We start from the raw sequence: 17301 nt of genomic DNA on the forward strand, positions 1-17301 counted from the left end.
TAAACCTATTATCGAGCTTTATGCAAGCCAAGACGAATCGAGTCCAACCCAAGCCACAACAATGACAACATATTATGCTGAAGTTTGACATGTTAATCCATGTAAGTAGAACAAAAGCTAATTTAATTAAGGGTCCCAACGGAGGAGGCCTGCTGACAGTTGGAGGAGGAGGACTGAAGGCCAAGCTTGCCGAGCTTGCTAAGTTGATGATGGAGAAGGAGAAGGACTGAAGGCCAAGCTTGCTGAGCTTGCCGACTGTTGGAGGAAGAGGAGGAGGCGAGCTTGCTGACAATGGAGGATTAAGGAGGAGGAGAACCGAAGGAGGCCTAGCCTGTTGATGGTGGAGGAGGAGGCTTGCTGATAGTCAAAGAAAGTCGACAAAGGAGGAGGATCGGAGGAGGCCGCCAAAGGGGACCGGAGGAGGCTTGCCGATGATTTAAGAAGAGCGACCATGAGAAATTGAGATTTGAGAATTTCAGAGAAGGTTTAAGGATTTACACTAGTTTTATATTGAGCTTATCAAGCCCAGTTTGAGCGAGCCGGCTCAGATTAGGCTCGACTCGGCTCGAAATAAATTTCAAGTAAAAAATTTAGGCTTAAGGCTTGACTTAAGACAAGCCGCTCAGTAAGTCTACAACTATGTAAATCTAAGAAAAGAGTAAACTACTTTCTTATAAGACTTAAAATAATAATATATCCTAAAAAAAAACACACACACACACACAACAGTATATAACCTTAATATTTGTGGGCTTGTAAGTTTTTTCTAAAAGAAATTAACTATTATTCAAAGCAAAATTTTAATAATAATATTTTAATATTAATATACTTCAAAATTAAAAGTTAAAAGATTAGTTTTATTAATATATCATTAATTCTCTCCAAAACTATATATTATACTCTTCTTTTTCTATCGCATCAAAAGATTATATAATCACACTCTAATCTAGTTTATAATTAAATACCTAAATATTTTAGACTAATTTGAGCTAGTTAAAATGAGGCTAAGAAATGAGTCTATAGGTCGGCTAAAGGAATAAATCCGACTCGTTTTCACTTTCACCTCGATCTCTTTCCCCTGCTAGTGATCTAGGTAAGGTTTTCTTCCTCGAAATCAATACCTTAGGGTTACTCCGGTTTAGTGCATTCCAACCATGTCGGTGTCCGCCGGCGTTAGCGACGCGGCGATCGCCGTCCGCGACAAGCTCCGGGGCAAGATCGGGCAGACCAAGGTCAAGCGTTATTGGCCTGGAAAAGCTCCCGAGTGGGCCGAGGACGCCGACGAGGACGGCGACATCCGCACCGCACGTGCTGCCGCCCTCGAGAAGGCCTTCCCTTCGGGCAACGACTCAGGTGGCCTCCCCCCTAAGGACGACCGCCGCCTCCGCCGGCTAGCGGAGACCCGGGCAGAGAACAAGGAGGAGCTGCGCGCCGATCACCGTCGTATCCGACAGGCCGAGATCATCTCCGCCGAAGAAGATGAGAGCAACAACAGGCTGGAAGGCCTCGAATTGGAGGAGGAGGATGAGGAAGCGTTGGAGGAGCGGAGGAGGAGGATTCGAGAGAAACTGCTTCAGAAAGAGCAAGAAGAGGCCGCTCTATTCCCGGAGGTGGAGGAGGAGGAGGAGGCCGAGGAGGAGGAAGAGGAAGAATCGGAATACGAAACGGATTCCGAGGAGGAGCAGATGGGAATTGCCATGGTGAAGCCGGTCTTTATCCCTAAATCACAGCGGGATACAATTGCGGAGCGCGAGCGGTTAGAGGAGGAGGAACGGCAGCTTGAAGAGCTAGTGAAGAGGCGGATGGAGGAGCGCAAGGTCGAGACAAAGCAGATCGTGGTGGAGGAGATCCGGAAGGACGAGGAAATCATGAAGAATCTGGAGGCGGAGGCGAATATTGCGGATGTTGACACAGATGATGAGCTGAATGAGGCGGAGGAGTATGAGGCATGGAAGGTTCGAGAGATTGCGAGGATTAAGAGGGATAGAGAGGACAGGGAGGCAAGGTTGAAGGAGAAGGAGGAGATCGAGAAGGTTAGGAATATGACAGAGGAGGAGAGGAGAGAATGGGAGAGGAAGAATCCGAAGCCGCTCCCTGCTCCTAAGCAAAAGTGGAGGTTTATGCAGAAGTATTATCATAAAGGTGCATTCTTTCAGTCGGAGTCTGATGACCATGCGGCAACTGCTGGTTCAGATGACATTTACCATCGTGATTTCTCAGCACCAACCGGGGAAGATAACATGGATAAGACTATCTTGCCTAAGGTCATGCAAGTCAAGCACTTTGGTCGCAGTGGAAGGACCAAGTGGACTCATCTTGTTAATGAGGATACGACCGATTGGAACACACCGTATGTTTACCTCGATCCTTTTATGATGCATTTGCACTCATTTGGTGGCGATAAGCATTCGCATATGTTCCATGGTTCTTTTTCAGCAGCACTTGCATTCTTTAACATCATCTGAAAATTTTTGAATACTCATTCTTATAGTAACTTATTCTGAGGATGCATATTAAGGCAATTGTCCAGAATAAAATAACTTGTAACCACCAAGGAGAAAAAGGTTTCAGATCTAATTATGTAAATTTATCTCTTAATAGTTGCAAAAATCATATTGATGATTCTTTTCTTTTTTCCCAAGTTCAAATGTAGTTCAACAAAAGCTTTAGACTTTCTCCTAATCTTGCTGTTATTGCACAGTTGGACGATGAATGGTCCCCTTCGAGCAAAGTACAATGCGAAGATGGCAGGCATGAATGCACCGATAGCAAAACCAAAAGGAAGCAAGAAGTTGAAGGATTGGGAGACGAAGTAACTTGGTTTCAAACTTTTTATTGCGCGTCCTATTCTCTGGTTGAGTTGTGCTTATCCAACTCTGAGATGCTTCTCCAGAATGCTTGGCAGCATCACAACTCTTAGTTGCATAAAATATGCATATGCAGGATGTTAGAACAGTATTCACATGATATGTAATCTGTATTATGCTATATTTGCTGTTATGTTTTGATATCTCTGCGGTTAAGACTGTATCAATCAACATGGTAGTGATTACCCGCCTGTTACAGTGTCATGCAAATAATATGGACAATGAATTTGAGATTTTTTGGATTACTGTATCAGGAAATTTCTTATATTTGGTCTCTGTTGAAGCATCAGATAATTTAGTACCACCAATTCAAATCATAACTCTCCACTATCATTTATTTCTTTGTTTCAGTTTGGCATTGTTTCTGGTCTAATCCTCTATAATTCAGACTATAACTACTTCAATTTGTTATAATAAAATGTTTTATGTGCTACATTCACATTATAATTTTAGATGTACTGGTCTTTGTACTTTGTTGTCGTTGCATTCATACCTTACAATCCTCTGTATGATGTCTCCTATCTCTTTGTTTCCTACCTTTTAATTACATATTCTCTATTGCTGGGGAAATCTGAACTCTTCTGATCACTGGTTCTCTTTTTCTAGTACTATTATAGGTTGTTAATGCTAGTTCCTTATAATACTCCTTTTAGTTTTCTTGTGCCTCGCCCTCGAATGGGCTCTGGGAAAGGCAACTACTTGATTGAGCTTGTAGCTATTAGGCCATTTGCCTTCCCATAGATAGATGGATAAGTAGTTTGCCAAATTGCTCACAGAGTGACTATCATTCCGTTTTGGATGGCCTAGTTTAGCTCATTTCTGTGTTCAATTGTTATTGGTAGTATAAAATATAAAGGTTCAAACGTCAGATTTTTACTGAATTTGGAGATATCGACAATGACATCAGCAGTGGCGGCAGAGGATGTCAGTGTTTGCATGGTTGATGTGTTGCTCGTGTACGTTAAGAAATTGATTGCTGGAGGAGCTGCGATAGTGTTCTCTAAGACAGCCATGGCGCCATCTGAATGGGTCAAGATAATATTGCAGGTTTATGTTTAGTATTCATAGTTTTGTTTTTTTGCCACATTTCTTTGTCTGTTATTTCTTTTCTCATTGATTAAAAGTGATGATTCTAATTTTTCACATTACAACGCACATTATTGCATCGAATTGATGTCAGCACAAAGGCCTTAGGAATTTGACTTACATTAAGTATTTATGCTTTCGTCTGTTCAATATACGTTCTTTGTTTTGTAAGGGCTAAGAAGATCATCCTTTTCTTGTATTATTTTAGATAAAACTCAAAGGGTTTGAATCCCTTGGAATTCTCCAATCCTTGAAGAAGCTGAACAACGTGAGGGTATTTTGATTTTCTACAAGTAAGTTATGGCTAATGAATGTACAGTGTTAGCATAACAAGCCATGCAATATTTAGTATTGACTTCTATTTTCTTCTTTTCTTTGTTTCTTTCTTTATTCTGTTAATGGAAATGGTGCTAGTGTGCTTTGGATTGTTCCTTATGCAGCACTAAACTACATGACGTATGAGAGGTAGAGATTTTGGATCTTGAATAACTATACTTCATTGGGGACTGGGCCTATTGTAGATCTTTTAGCTGGCTCAGCTGCTGGTGGAACTGCTGTTATGTACATTTCCCTTGGATTTGGCTCAGACAAAGCTTGCTTACCTGGTATATACTTCTACCTTACATAGCAGTCTTATCATGTTATGTTTTAGCATTGGCCTTCGACCTTTGTCTTGCATCTTGTTCAGTTAAGATCATTATGTTTAAGTAGGTGATATAATTGCTAGACATGGGCTTCATATACTGATAGAGATAGGGCACATATGCATTTTATGCATTTATTAGGTGACATGCGTTGGTCTTCTCCTCTTTTCAAGATATTTATCTTTGTACTTATTGTTTTAATGCTTTCAATTTAGGCATTTACTTAGAGGATGAAAATTCTTCTTGACTCTTTGATCACAGGTTAGAAACCCTGGCCAACTTGATAGTGGGTTGAGTTTTGAAGTCCAGACAGCATATGGTGGGATAAAACATGGTTTTAGGTCAGTTTATCTCGAAGGTGGAATACATTTTCTATATCATGGTTTTAGGTCAGTGTTTGCCCTAAGTTGTGATGTAATATTCTTTTTAGGCAATGATATCCTTCAGCTATGACATTGCTCACCAATGAACATATTTTGTGCTTTGAAGGCATCTGGTCATTACAATTAGCCAAGTGCCACATCTATACAAACAAAAGGTTGCCTATATTATTTGGGTAGGGTTTGGAGTTGGAGGGCTTTGGGAGTATGCTATGCTTGCAGTAGAATATGAATTGTTGAAAAGGATTCCAAGGAAGATGGATCTTCCTCTGAAAACTGATGTAAGCCATTTTCTTCCATCTGTTATCAGAAGTTGACACGACTTGCTCATTATTTCAAATCTTTCCAGTTCCTGAGTTTCTTGCAAGACATACCAACAGAACGATGTAGATGATCTCTAGTAGCTTCCTTGTCCTGCATTGCAGTCTCATCTTTTGGCATCATCACTAATAACATGATCTTTCACAGAATGTGGAGCATATAGTATTTGATGTGATTGTAGTTGCAGCACATGCAGCCCATACGTTTCATATTGCTTAAATTTCTCATCTAATGCTGCCCGTTCCAGTCCAACACTTGTTTACCTGAATACTACAAGACATCTGTTTGGACAGACTCACTTATCCATTGGATGTTGTCAGGAGACATATGCAGGTAAATAAGCTCTTCCCTATACCTCTTGTGTTTGGTTAATGCCGCTGGCAGTACTGTTGTACTAGTCAAACCACGAACTTATCAGGTTCAATTTCAGCAAGCTCTAAATCAATGCAGTGATCCTATACTTCAAGGTAATGTTGTAACATAACTGTTATTAGACATGTGCAATTAGAGAAATACTGAACAAGCCAATGTGAAAATAAGTGTAATAAGCTTGTAATTATTTCAAGCAGCAGGCGTGGAGGAGTTTTATAATTTCTCGATATATGCAAGTGGTTCCTTCAGTGGCCGTTGGTTTTACAGCATATGGCATGATGGAGTCTTTGTTGCTGAGCACCACCTCGAAAAAAATACTGTTTCAGCCCCTGCTGCTGCATAAAGCAGTGATCATTGAGCAAAATATATATAGCTAATATTCCACGGAAAGGATTCTTCTATTATTATTCTTTTTTCTTTTTTGTAATGGATTATTTTCATTGCTGTCATTTTAAGACATTGGTTTTTTTTTTGTGAGGATCTGAAAATTGTTTCCAGCTTTGGATATTTCTTGGTACTTAATGATCTTGGTAGGCACTATTCCATCATAAATCCATACTATGTGATATGGAGGTTATTGTGGCCTCCTGTTGCTTAATTGATTCAATATTAGACACCTTTTTAAGGAGAAAGCGGCATACTACTTTATGGTCACCCTTTGTGCTAGAACTTCTCAGCTCAGATTCTGGTAGTATTGTCTCAGTTTTGCCGTGTGCTTGCTTGCTTTGCTTGTCCAGCTTATTGAACAGCTTAGTGTATATATAGAGAGAACTTTGATGATTGAACTTAAGAACAGCCATGATAAGAGGGAGATGGTAGAGAGAAGATAAACTTTTCAAGGTAAAATATTGGGTCAGATCTAGTTTATTGTGGAAATATAGATTAAATGGAACCGAAAATTTCATCCAAAAAAAAAAAAATTGTAACCGAAAATCCAAAATCAAAAGGAAAAATAAAACTGAAACAAGGATATAGTTAACTTTCATATTATGCCAATTGAGTTGAAAAAGACCTCATTCAACTAATACTTCGTAGTTCTTATTATTCCTATGACATTCGCATACCAAACTTTTTCTGAGATTCGTATGTCACTAATTATGGTCTAATATAGTTGGACAGAGAGAGAGAGAGAGAGAGAGAGAGGGGATAAAAGAAACCCAACTGACTATTTCAACAACCCCAACCTTTTTTTTAGGATTAGCTAGTAAAAAAGTACATCCTTATATAGCTCTAAGGCAGGAATTAGTTTCCAAACTTAGCAGAAACCAACCTTCCATCCTCTTTACTTCCCTATAAATCGAACTCCAACGTTTAGGTAAATACAGCACCTAAATCTAAGACAAGGGAGGAGGCACCACAAGAAGAGAGATGGTCCACGGGAGGGTAGCAATAGCCTTTGTCTTCCTAGTTTCGATTCTCTCCTCTGCAGAACGCATGGAGGTTCGTCAAAACTGCTTCTGTGAGTGCATGAAGAGTTGCATTCCTCTCGTCATCGCAACCGAGGAGCAATGCACGACGGAGTGCGACACAGCTTGCGCGGAAGCAGGATTTCCTGGGAAACCCCAAGGAGGACTAGAGTTCTGTAAGAAGCTAGAGAGCTAGCAAGAAGAACATCTTTGCTTTGATTCGTTATTCTAGTTCTCTGACATCACAATTTTGAAATGTATTCCAACACCATAGAATCTTACCTGTTACTAGACATATTTGCAAGTCAGACTCCTACATTTTCATGAACATATTTACCACAAAAAAAAATCATATACTTCACAAAGAATTGCTGATCCTGCAAAGCTGCCATGCAAAAGTTGGAGATATACCTTGTGCCATGGCAATTGCATGAATTAACAAACAACACTGGCAATTTCCAACATAAAGAGCAATAGCTGCTTAAATTTCGATGCGAAGAAAATCACATACAGAGATCAACAAGTCAAGAAAGAGAGTACAGTTCTAGCAAAGCAATATTAACTGTTAAAGAGCACAAATTAGATTTTTATACATCGGAATCTTTTCGTCTATAATAGAGTAACAATCTGAGTCCCAATGAGTCTCGTAAGACAAAATGTTTTGCAATCAGACAACAAACTCATTCCACAAATAGCAAGTAATTCCATCAGAAATTAATCTCTTCCCATTCATGACGGAGCAGAAGCTGTTAAAAATTTCTTGCAGAAAATCCCTGAAATCCCATTATCTCTTTGACTATGGCTAATGATCAGGCCCTTTTTTCGGATGAATCGCTTCCACAAGGGCTTCGATCTCTTCCTTGGCTCTTTCAAACATGTTTGGACCTTTAACTTTGTCAACAGGTGTATTCTCATCGATGTCATCGCTTGTGCCATGAGTTTCCCTCTCATGGATCTTCTCCTCTGCAATGCAATCCATAAGCAGTCAAATAAAGGATTGAAAAATCCATAAACTAATGAGGAAGATTGTCAGACTACCATCTCATGAATTAAAAAAGGCACTACCAAAATATTCAGAACCTGATTGCAGATCATCTGTAGTAACATGTAAAAGAAAATTGAAATTAGAATTAGAGACCTAGGCCATCCAAGTTTTCCAATATGTTGCAAGGGAATTGAAACTGGAACAAGCTTGTAGATGAAAACTAGGACTAACAACCTATTGTGTATTCTCATTAGTAAGTGCCAAACTTGATGTTACTAAGTTCTACTACCTAAGCACACACAACTCTCATACATTTACTAGAGAGTAAAGAAGAATGGATCACTGTAAAAATTGGAATACGCTTTCAAATCTCATTAGAACAGAGAAAATTACCATCTTTCTTTTCATGATTGTGCTCTTTCTTTGAGTGGAAAGTCTCGACAAGAGCCTCGATCTCTTCCTTGGCTCTTTCAAATACGTTTGGGGCTTTTACTTGATCGGTCGGTGTGCTCTCATCAATGTCATCACTCCTACCATGAGTCTCCCTATCATGAGTTTGCTCCTGATTCATAATTGCTTCAGTTTCTTCTTTCGCCCTCATTCACTTCGCTATCTGACAGACAAACAACTGAAGGAATCTAGTCTATCGGAAATGAAGATTTGAAGAAAGTACGAAAAAGAAACGGAAATCCACCGCACTCATGTAATCGTTCTTCGAAAAACCCAATAACGATTATTACCATGAGATATTGAGAAAAAGACAGAGATCATTCGAAGAAAGAGTAGTATGGGGTTCTAATTCTTTTGGACAGCGATGGAGAAAGAAATAGTTCCGGATGAGGATAAGCTTACCTTGTTCCAATTCGTTTTCTAGTAGCGAGAGAGGGTGGCAATTACCAAAAAGGGGATCTAACTAGTAAATAGAGATTTTTTAAATTAAATTAAATTAAATTAACGCAAACAAAAGCTTAAATACGGGGGGGGGGGGCTTGGCCACGTAAGCTCGTAGAAGGGCCCGATAAGGCCCAATTAGAGCATAATGGATCACTATTCGGCCTTGGAGGTAATATAATCCGCACGGCCCATTAACGCACTAACCTACTCCTTGGAGAGTAATCGGTATCTACTTTAATAATTTTGAGATAGAGAGAGAGGGAAGCACGTCCTCAACTTGTGAGTGGTATTTGCTGACATGGTTGGGACCCAATGCCAATATAATTTATATTATAGGATCAAGGTTTGGCCCATTCAAAGAAAGTCTAAGTCTCATAGCAATCTAAGTTGCCATGCTTTGAGAAACCATTACTTAGTTCGACGTGATCATTGAAATGACTTTAACACAATCATTACTTTCTTTGTTAGAAGGAGAGATCGAATTAAGCAAAACACAGGGTGTTAAATCTAATTATCCTTACCCCCCCTTTTCTCTATTAATAATGGTTGCAAAGTTAATCGCTTTGCGTTTGCTACCCCATATTATTATACTTGGGTGAAAGAAATCCATCAGCTGAATAAAAATAAAAATAAATCAATCTTATACTAAATCTCTCTTGACTCTCTCCCTCTCCTCTTTATTATTCTCTCTCGCGGTTGCTTCCTCTCCTCTTCTCCTTCGCATTCCTTTGTGATTTTGCCTGTGATGACGACGAGTTCGGATTCGAAAGAGAGCAAGAAATTGCCCCCTTCCCTCGTCGCCAATCTCCAGACCGTCTTGATCGGAAGAAGAGGCGGCGCGGAAGCAGATGAGAAGGAGGAGGCCGGCGATCCTAAGCCATTCGAGGAGGAGGACGCCCAGGTTTCCTCTTCCTCCGCTGACTCCACTGAGCTCGACTCCAAGAAGCCCGTAGTTCTTGTTACCAATGGCGACGGGATAGGATCGCCGGGGCTGACCTCGCTCGTCGAGGCCCTTGTCCGCGGTGGGCAGTGCGATGTCAACGTTTGCGCTCCCGAATCGTGAGGGCTCTTCTCTTTAACGGAAAAAATCTTCCATTTACTTGTATTAGTTTTCTTTTTTTTCGTCTTCTGTTATGTTTTTAATCGAAGTCTGGGATCTTGGTTTCTTTCTACTGCTGGACAATGGACTTTGTGATCTGAGTTTCTTCTGTTTGATTCTGCGGAGAAGGGGTTGAAGTTTGAGTTTGTCCCCTTGCCTTCTTCCCTCCTTTTCGTGTGGGATTTGTTGCTTATTTATGTTGTGGTTCATTGTAGTTTGAGTTATGCTTAACGATGTTATAGGATATTAGTGGTTGTTTCTCATTTATTGTTTTAATTGAAAGGAACAAGTCTACTTCTGGTCATTCCGTGACAGCTTATCAGACCGTTGCAGTGACCTCTGCAGAGATTGCTGGTGCTAGAGCTTTTGAGGTGTCTGGTAAGATCCATTTTGGTGTCTGTAGGTTTTATTTGTCATGCTTGTTTCTCTCATTCATATTTATCTTCTGTTGTCTGTACTTATAAGACGATTTTATCTAGCCAAAATGGTTCTTCTTATTGATGGCCGTTACAAATTCTTTTGTATAAACAGGAACTCCTGCTGACTGTGTTTCATTAGCGTTATCTGGGGCATTGTTTTCTTGGTCCAGGCCAGCTCTGGTATGTTCTCGGCCTCGAATTACTATAGAGGTTGGAGTTAATTACTACATTCTGTTTTTGTGATCTACAGTTCTTTTAATCTTGGCTTCAGGTCATTAGTGGAGTAAACAAGGGAGCAAATTGTGGTCGTCAGATGTATGTGCTCAGTAATTTTACCGTCATGTTCATGGCTTTAGTCCATTAACTATGTTTCGTCTTTTATTTAGTTGATCAGAGGTGCTAAATGGTCTGCACTCTTATTAATATGCATGCTTAATTCATATTTGGCTTTAAATATCTTGAAGTATAATTGTGTTGTCTTTTGTGTTATTAAAATCTGCACCTTCTCATGTATATTATATAGCTTCTATTCGGGGGCTATAGCTGGTGCTAGAGAGGCTTTAATGCATGGCATACCTTCACTTACAATCTCTTTGAATTGGTAAATCATACTGGTCAACCCTTTGTATTGGTCAATTCTCATAATCTTTCCTTGTTCAAATGATGCCGATATTTATTGATGGTGGAAACTAGGAAGAAGGATGAAAGCCAAGAAAGCAATTTTGAGGATGCAGTCAATGCTTGTATACCATTAATACATGCAGCAATTAGGGATATTGAAAAAGGACTTTTCCCTAAAAGCTGCTTGCTGAACATTGGAATTCCTTGCTCCCCTTCATCAAATAAGGTTTGCATCTTCATTATAGATTCATCGAGTTCTAATTCTAGGAACTTAGCGTTTTCATCATTGTGCGAATTAGTGATTTGACTGTGTTTTTTGTCAGCAAATTTTATGACATTACTCTTCTTTTTCTTCTTGTGATGCATCCTTTTGCGTGTAAGAATATTCGGTTATCAGGACAGTAAGTGTAACCACTCATTCAGATGCACATGGATATAGGCTTTTCACATATGTATCACATCTGTAGATATTATAGAAATAGTATGTTTTGCCAAACAACGATAGCACCAGGCCCTATAGCTACATAATTATGTTTCCTCTGAGTTTTTTTTTTTTTAAAAAATTGTCATAACGTTGAAAGTTGGTTAATGTTGGGCGCATAGATATCTTGGATTGCTTAGTATTGATCTGACAAGCGATGCTTGTATTCCTACGAATTTATTAAGTTAGCATGACATCTCTCCATGCAATGTGCAAATCTCTTGATCCTCCTTTTGTGTTATCTTAATTAGCCAATTTAGTTTTATTGTTGATTTAGATTTATTTTTTTATCCTCTTTGGCAGGGCTTCAAGTTGACCAGACAGAGCCTGTGGAGATCTCCTCCATGCTGGCAAGCTGTATCAGCAAACAGGCATCCTTCTGCTGGTCAGTTCATGTCTATGCATCAAAGCCTAGGTGTTCAGCTTGCACAGCTTGGTCGGGATGCATCTGCAGCTGTTAGTATCCTACCATACTCTATGGCTTGTATGCACATTTTAAGTTAGGTTATTGAGCTTTCATAAGCAGTTCAGTTCTGAAGTTGAAATTTTCCTTTCAGGGAGCAGCACGTCGTATTAATGCTCAAAAGAAACTTGTTGAAATTGAATCAGTTGCAGCAGCTGGAAAACAAGAGACCCGAGAAGTGGTGAAGAAGTTCTTTCGTCTAGAGGTACTTACTATTTCAAACTTGTTGATTTAAATGATACATTAGTATGTTAATAGGCTTTGCTGTGAGGGAAAGCTGATCAAGAATTTATAGGTCATATTTAGGTTTTTTATTCAATAATGCATATATCACCTATAACTTGTATATGGCTTTGTTTTTCCCTTGGAGAATATACACATTGACTGATGGTGTCAATTCACTATGTTGTCTTTTAAAGCTTCCTCTTATGGGATCAAGTTTATGAAATTATTTTGAATTCTTCTGTTTACATTTTACACATCAATTAGATTTTGATTGTCTGGACTTCATTTTTTTCCCCTTTTATTTTGATCTGTAGTTTCTTGAAAAGGAGCATGAAAATTTAGATGAGGATCATGACTTTAGAGCTTTGCAGGACGGCTTTGTAAGCTCTCCCATCCTTTCCCTGCCTCCTCCTGGGTTTTTTATGCTTCTAGCCAGCTGAATATTCTTTTCTTTGATGCTTTGCAGATATCTGTCACTCCTCTAAATTTGCAATTACATGAGGAGTCTGACATCCAAGCCTCGGCCTCGGGTTGGCTTTGCTCAGTGTTAACAGGAGGTGAAGAAGCTCCATGAAGTTGACTAACATTGTTGTTTTAACATGTATACTTTGATAGGTGGGGTGTTTTTCATTTATTTATTTTTTTTCTTTTCCCCAGTTTGGGTTGTTCTCTCCATTCTGTTTGTTAATTGTTGACTGTTCTTTGTACCAAAAGAAACCCATGCTTGGCCCCCCTTTTTAATCTTATCGGCGGCAGCATGTGGCGAAAGTATGCAGCCACCCTGCCCCTTGGTTGTGATTTCTTGTTTGAATAAACATCCTCAATGTGAAATTCGATTTGCAAGGGACCTGTGCTTTATTTGATTGTTTTATAGTTTGAGATGGTGGTTTCATGATAACTTATCCTTGGTTCTGATAAGTTGTCCTGACTTTAAATTTCTGGAGAGTGAAACTGCATCCTCACGGGCAGCCGCTTAGTTTCCTCGCATTGTAAAGATTTGTTTTTCTTCTGTCCTTGCAATACTATTATTATTATTATGAGTAAATTCCTGTTCCTCTTAATCTGATAAATTACTTCTAGGCTTGCAGTTTAGCTTTTCCATGAATTAGAATGATTGTTAGCTTCATTCCTCAGGGATATATTTTTCTATTTGATTGAGAGAAAACTCGGGCAAAAGCTACTCTTTGAACTCCATGGAGTAAAACAAAGGCCTTTTTTGTCTTCAGGTACATCACTCACTTTTTAACCCTCTTTTGCCATACCTAGTTTTACTTTTCTCAGATGTCTCCTCTATCTTATATCTTAACACTATTTCTTGTTAAATATGTCTACTGATTGCTATGGTTTAGCTTCCCTTATTGTTTCATGAACCAAGTGAAGTTGTCAACGGCGGTCTTTAGTCCTCTCATTGTCTTTTAGTTTTTTTCCTTTTCTGAGTAATTACGCTATTGTCTTTTAATTGGACTTTGGCATATTATGTTTAGCTCCCATTATTGTTCATGAACAGTAAATAAACTAAACATGATTGGCATTGTTTATGTTTCTTTGCATTAAACATGTGTTAAGGCAGAAAAAGAAACCGTATCTTACAAAAGGCATGTAATATAATTTAGGGACTTTTAATATAATTGTCAGCCAACTTTGAAAAATAATATTTAGTTAGTTAAATCTAACTAATCATGATTAAAACACACTTCATCCAAATAAGACTATATTCCATTTGCTTAAATTATGAAAATGTGTTTAAAAGCTATCCTAACATTATACACAATATATCATAGGTGAAAATATATATCCTATTTTATGTGAAATAAAAATTGTTGATAAATGTTTTACACTCTAAAAAAAAGTTTAGTCATTTTATATATATTTATAAACTGTAATGATAATTTTTAGGAACTATTGAAAATTAATCATACCGGTGGTAGTTCTAAAAGAATCAGAGAATTTTAGTGTCAATTCTGAATATTTTAGAGAAAATTATAGTAGATTATGCTAATTTGAAAATTTTCAGTGATAATTATGTAATTTTGTTTATAATTTAATTTCCTGATAAGGTAAATACACAGGTAATCCGTTTTCACAGTAATACGCTTATATATGTGTTAACTTTTCTCTCACATAGGCTCATAATTTAATGTTCGTAAATAATAACATGTTAAATTGTCACATATCGAAACTGTATGTCGAAATTAAATGCATAGAATTATCTAATATTGTATGTTATCTTTGAGCGTCGTATTTGCACCGATGTATTTATTGTGTCAATTGGACGGCCGGGTTAGGATTATGGCCAAAAAGGAATGCATTTCTCTTGCAGCAGTAGGGGACAAAACTATTTATATTATGGTTACATGTTACACTGACAGCATACTGAACTCTCCTTCTCTCTCTAGAGTAGTAGTTCTTTCCTCGGTAGTAGGATGGGAGGAGTGGCCTTTTCCCTCACTCACCACTACCACTAGGAGTGAAAATAGATCGGATGATTTTTTGATCCGGACATATTATGATATTTTTTTAAAAATAATTATATAAAATATAAGAGTTTAAAAAGATAATATTTTTACATTTTAAATACATATAAATTACAAAATCAACCTCTACCAACAATACAAAATACATCATTAGTAATAATATTAATATTCAACATTAAATAAGCAAACTAAAATGATAAATCATTCAAATAAATATATGATATTTGTATTCGTATCCAAATATTATATCCAATTTGTATCTAGATCTGTACCAGAGTTTTTACTCAGTACCTAAATTCGTATCAGGGTCTTTTTCGAAAAGTTTACTCGAATCTAGATCTGTACTCTGAGTCAAATAGAAACTTTTTTCTCCAAATTTGATCTGAATCTGTACTCAGAGTCAAATAAATGTTGTCCTCTCCCTTTCCATCTACTTCCTCCGGTTCATCTTCCACAGGTTCCTATGAGTTTCTTACACTTCCTTGCTGTCAGTCAAGCCTGCCCATAGTGTTTAGTTTTATTCCTTCCTTCTCGCCATGGCTCCTCCTTCGTTGCCATATGCGATAGAGGTGGTGTTGGGTCCAAGCAAGAGTGGGTTTTTGGCAATGGGTTATAGGCACTGCATGTCCCACTTTCATATGGTTTTTATTGAAACCACAAGGCTTTGACCCTTATATATAATTGTGTTTGCTTTTATTGAGTTTGTTGAAGATCTTTTAGCTGGTTGAGTATCTCATCGTGCTTCTTCTGTAGTGATGCCGATGATGATCAACTGGGAACCTCGTCTCCAAGATAATTTTCTTCTCCTGGTGATTTTGGTTGTCATTTATCTGATACTTCACTTTATTATCGTTGTGTTTAACTAAGTGTTGTGAGCTTGTGTCCAGGATAGACGACCTATCTACCCTCCAATTTGTATATCAAATTATAATGGAAAGTTGAAGATTAATGCATTGATCAATGCACAGACCTTCCCTCTCTCTCTCTAAAAAATAAAAAATAAAAAATAAAAAATAAAAAATAAAAAATAAAAAATACTTTCATTTGAAAGTAAAAGCCTAGAATTATCTCATACTGCTTTTAATTTAGTTTTTAAACTCGAGAGCATGGGTCTGTTCAGGCGCGTTGTTGTACGGTCCAAATTGTGCTAGAGAAAAGGAAAACAAAGAATCTTAGAATTTCAAATGACAATCAATGTATGCATTGGCAGTTTGACACGCATCTGATGATGTACTACTACTTTACTACACTGCATAGAATCATCCCAAGAGCCGAGCCCGAGCCGGCAAGGCAAACAATTAACATTTTAAAAATTAAAAAATTAAAAAGAAGAAATTATTGATTTGGGAAATATGCGTTTATATAAAATTGTAATGGGTTGCGATGAGTGTGGATCAGCTTGTCTGCTGTTTTGTCCATATCCTACTCGGCGGTAGAATAACAGCAGAAGATGACAGACAGTCACAGATGCAATTCTAAAACTATTAAAAACCTATACTTTATTTTTTTAATCTCTCCCAGCCCCCACAAACTCTCATCAACAACATGATGGCTTCAAAAAGCTGCAATCCTTCCCCCAGTTCCTCACTACTTCTTTACCCATTATGTTTCTATTCTATGCCTGCCCTGCCTGCCTGCCTTCCTTCCTCTAATCTACTCTAAATTTTAATCTTATTATCACCTCCTCCTGTTATTCTATTGCTATTTCCATGTAGTACTATTTGATATCCCGGGAGTACTTTGGGATAAACAAAGTTATTCGGTCGTACTACTTTATCCTTGGATAAGTAGAGCAATCAAACCGACCATATGCTTATCCTGAAAAAAACTCCATTGTATTTGAATGACCAATTACGGATCAGATAAAAATCTTATTCTACTCTTCAAGCTTATACTATTATTATGGGATAGCGAAATAAACGGGGCCCTTAGATGTGACATATTCTAAATAGAATTATGGATTGAGATTGGGATTGAGAACAACTGCGCAATGTAGTTGCACAATCCACGTCGTAATCAACTTTAAATAAAAGTAAACAATGAGAAGAAGAAGAAAAAAATAAAGCATTCAATTATTCAATGCAATGGAGTAGTATTTGTATACAAGAGTTGGTATGCAAACTACATTAAAGAACTGGTGAAATCTAACACTCTGGCAATCGTCTGTATATATATATATATATATATATTGGGTTGGCGGAAAAAGAAGATAAATGAATAAAAAAAAATTGATACCTTTTCAAATTGGCTTCAAAAAGAAGAGCATGAACACGTCAGATGTTGAGTTCAATCAATGAACCAATCATGTCTATGAAGACATGATTGTGGAAAGCTGAGTAGCAGAAGTGATATCTTTTTGCCATTTCTCCCTCTCAAGAATTCACCACTCCTTTTCTTTTCTGTAACTGTTCTTTTTCTTTTTCAATTTACCCCTTGCAGGACAGAGTCACCTTCAATTAAACAACAGTTTCATCACAGTGTACGAACTCATTATACTATTTACCAACTCGGAGCATTAAAGTTGTCTCTTTGTAGACATTACAGTAGCTTGGATTAGATACCCC

At 37.9% G+C, this 17301-nt stretch overlaps 3 protein-coding genes across 4 annotated transcripts; 2 read left to right on the forward strand and 1 right to left on the reverse strand.

The window, feature by feature from the left end:
- The first annotated feature begins 1040 nt into the window (after positions 1–1040).
- Positions 1041–3117, forward strand: LOC140769660 (uncharacterized). Its single transcript, XM_073110463.1, has 2 exons — positions 1041–2350; positions 2702–3117. Exons 1-2 carry the CDS (start codon positions 1155–1157, stop codon positions 2814–2816), a joined length of 1311 nt encoding a protein of 436 aa, XP_072966564.1. The 5' UTR covers positions 1041–1154; the 3' UTR covers positions 2817–3117.
- A 4483-nt stretch (positions 3118–7600) lies between these two features.
- On the reverse strand, positions 7601–8973 carry LOC140770524 (uncharacterized). Of its 2 annotated transcripts, none has more exons than XM_073111748.1 (3): positions 8914–8973; positions 8455–8674; positions 7601–8039 (listed from the first exon to the last, which is right to left on the reverse strand). In XM_073111748.1, the coding sequence occupies exons 2-3, from the start codon at positions 8660–8662 to the stop codon at positions 7879–7881; spliced, it is 369 nt and encodes a 122-aa protein (XP_072967849.1). In that variant the 5' UTR covers positions 8663–8674; positions 8914–8973; the 3' UTR covers positions 7601–7878. The 2 variants fall into 2 exon arrangements, with proteins under 2 accessions (XP_072967849.1, XP_072967850.1); XM_073111749.1 differs by lacking the exon at positions 8914–8973 and adding an exon at positions 8802–8909.
- Positions 8974–9582: 609 nt separating this feature from the next.
- LOC140770222 (uncharacterized) lies at positions 9583–13132 on the forward strand. Its single transcript, XM_073111287.1, has 10 exons — positions 9583–10014; positions 10338–10432; positions 10586–10653; positions 10745–10788; positions 10997–11074; positions 11167–11320; positions 11879–12031; positions 12133–12243; positions 12578–12643; positions 12730–13132. Exons 1-10 carry the CDS (start codon positions 9701–9703, stop codon positions 12835–12837), a joined length of 1191 nt encoding a protein of 396 aa, XP_072967388.1. The 5' UTR covers positions 9583–9700; the 3' UTR covers positions 12838–13132.
- Positions 13133–17301: the final 4169 nt, after the last annotated feature.

This window comes from Typha angustifolia, chromosome 11 (assembly GCF_048772165.1).
Source record: "Typha angustifolia cultivar Huaian chromosome 11, ASM4877216v1, whole genome shotgun sequence".
NCBI classification, from domain to species: Eukaryota; Viridiplantae; Streptophyta; class Magnoliopsida; order Poales; family Typhaceae; genus Typha; species Typha angustifolia.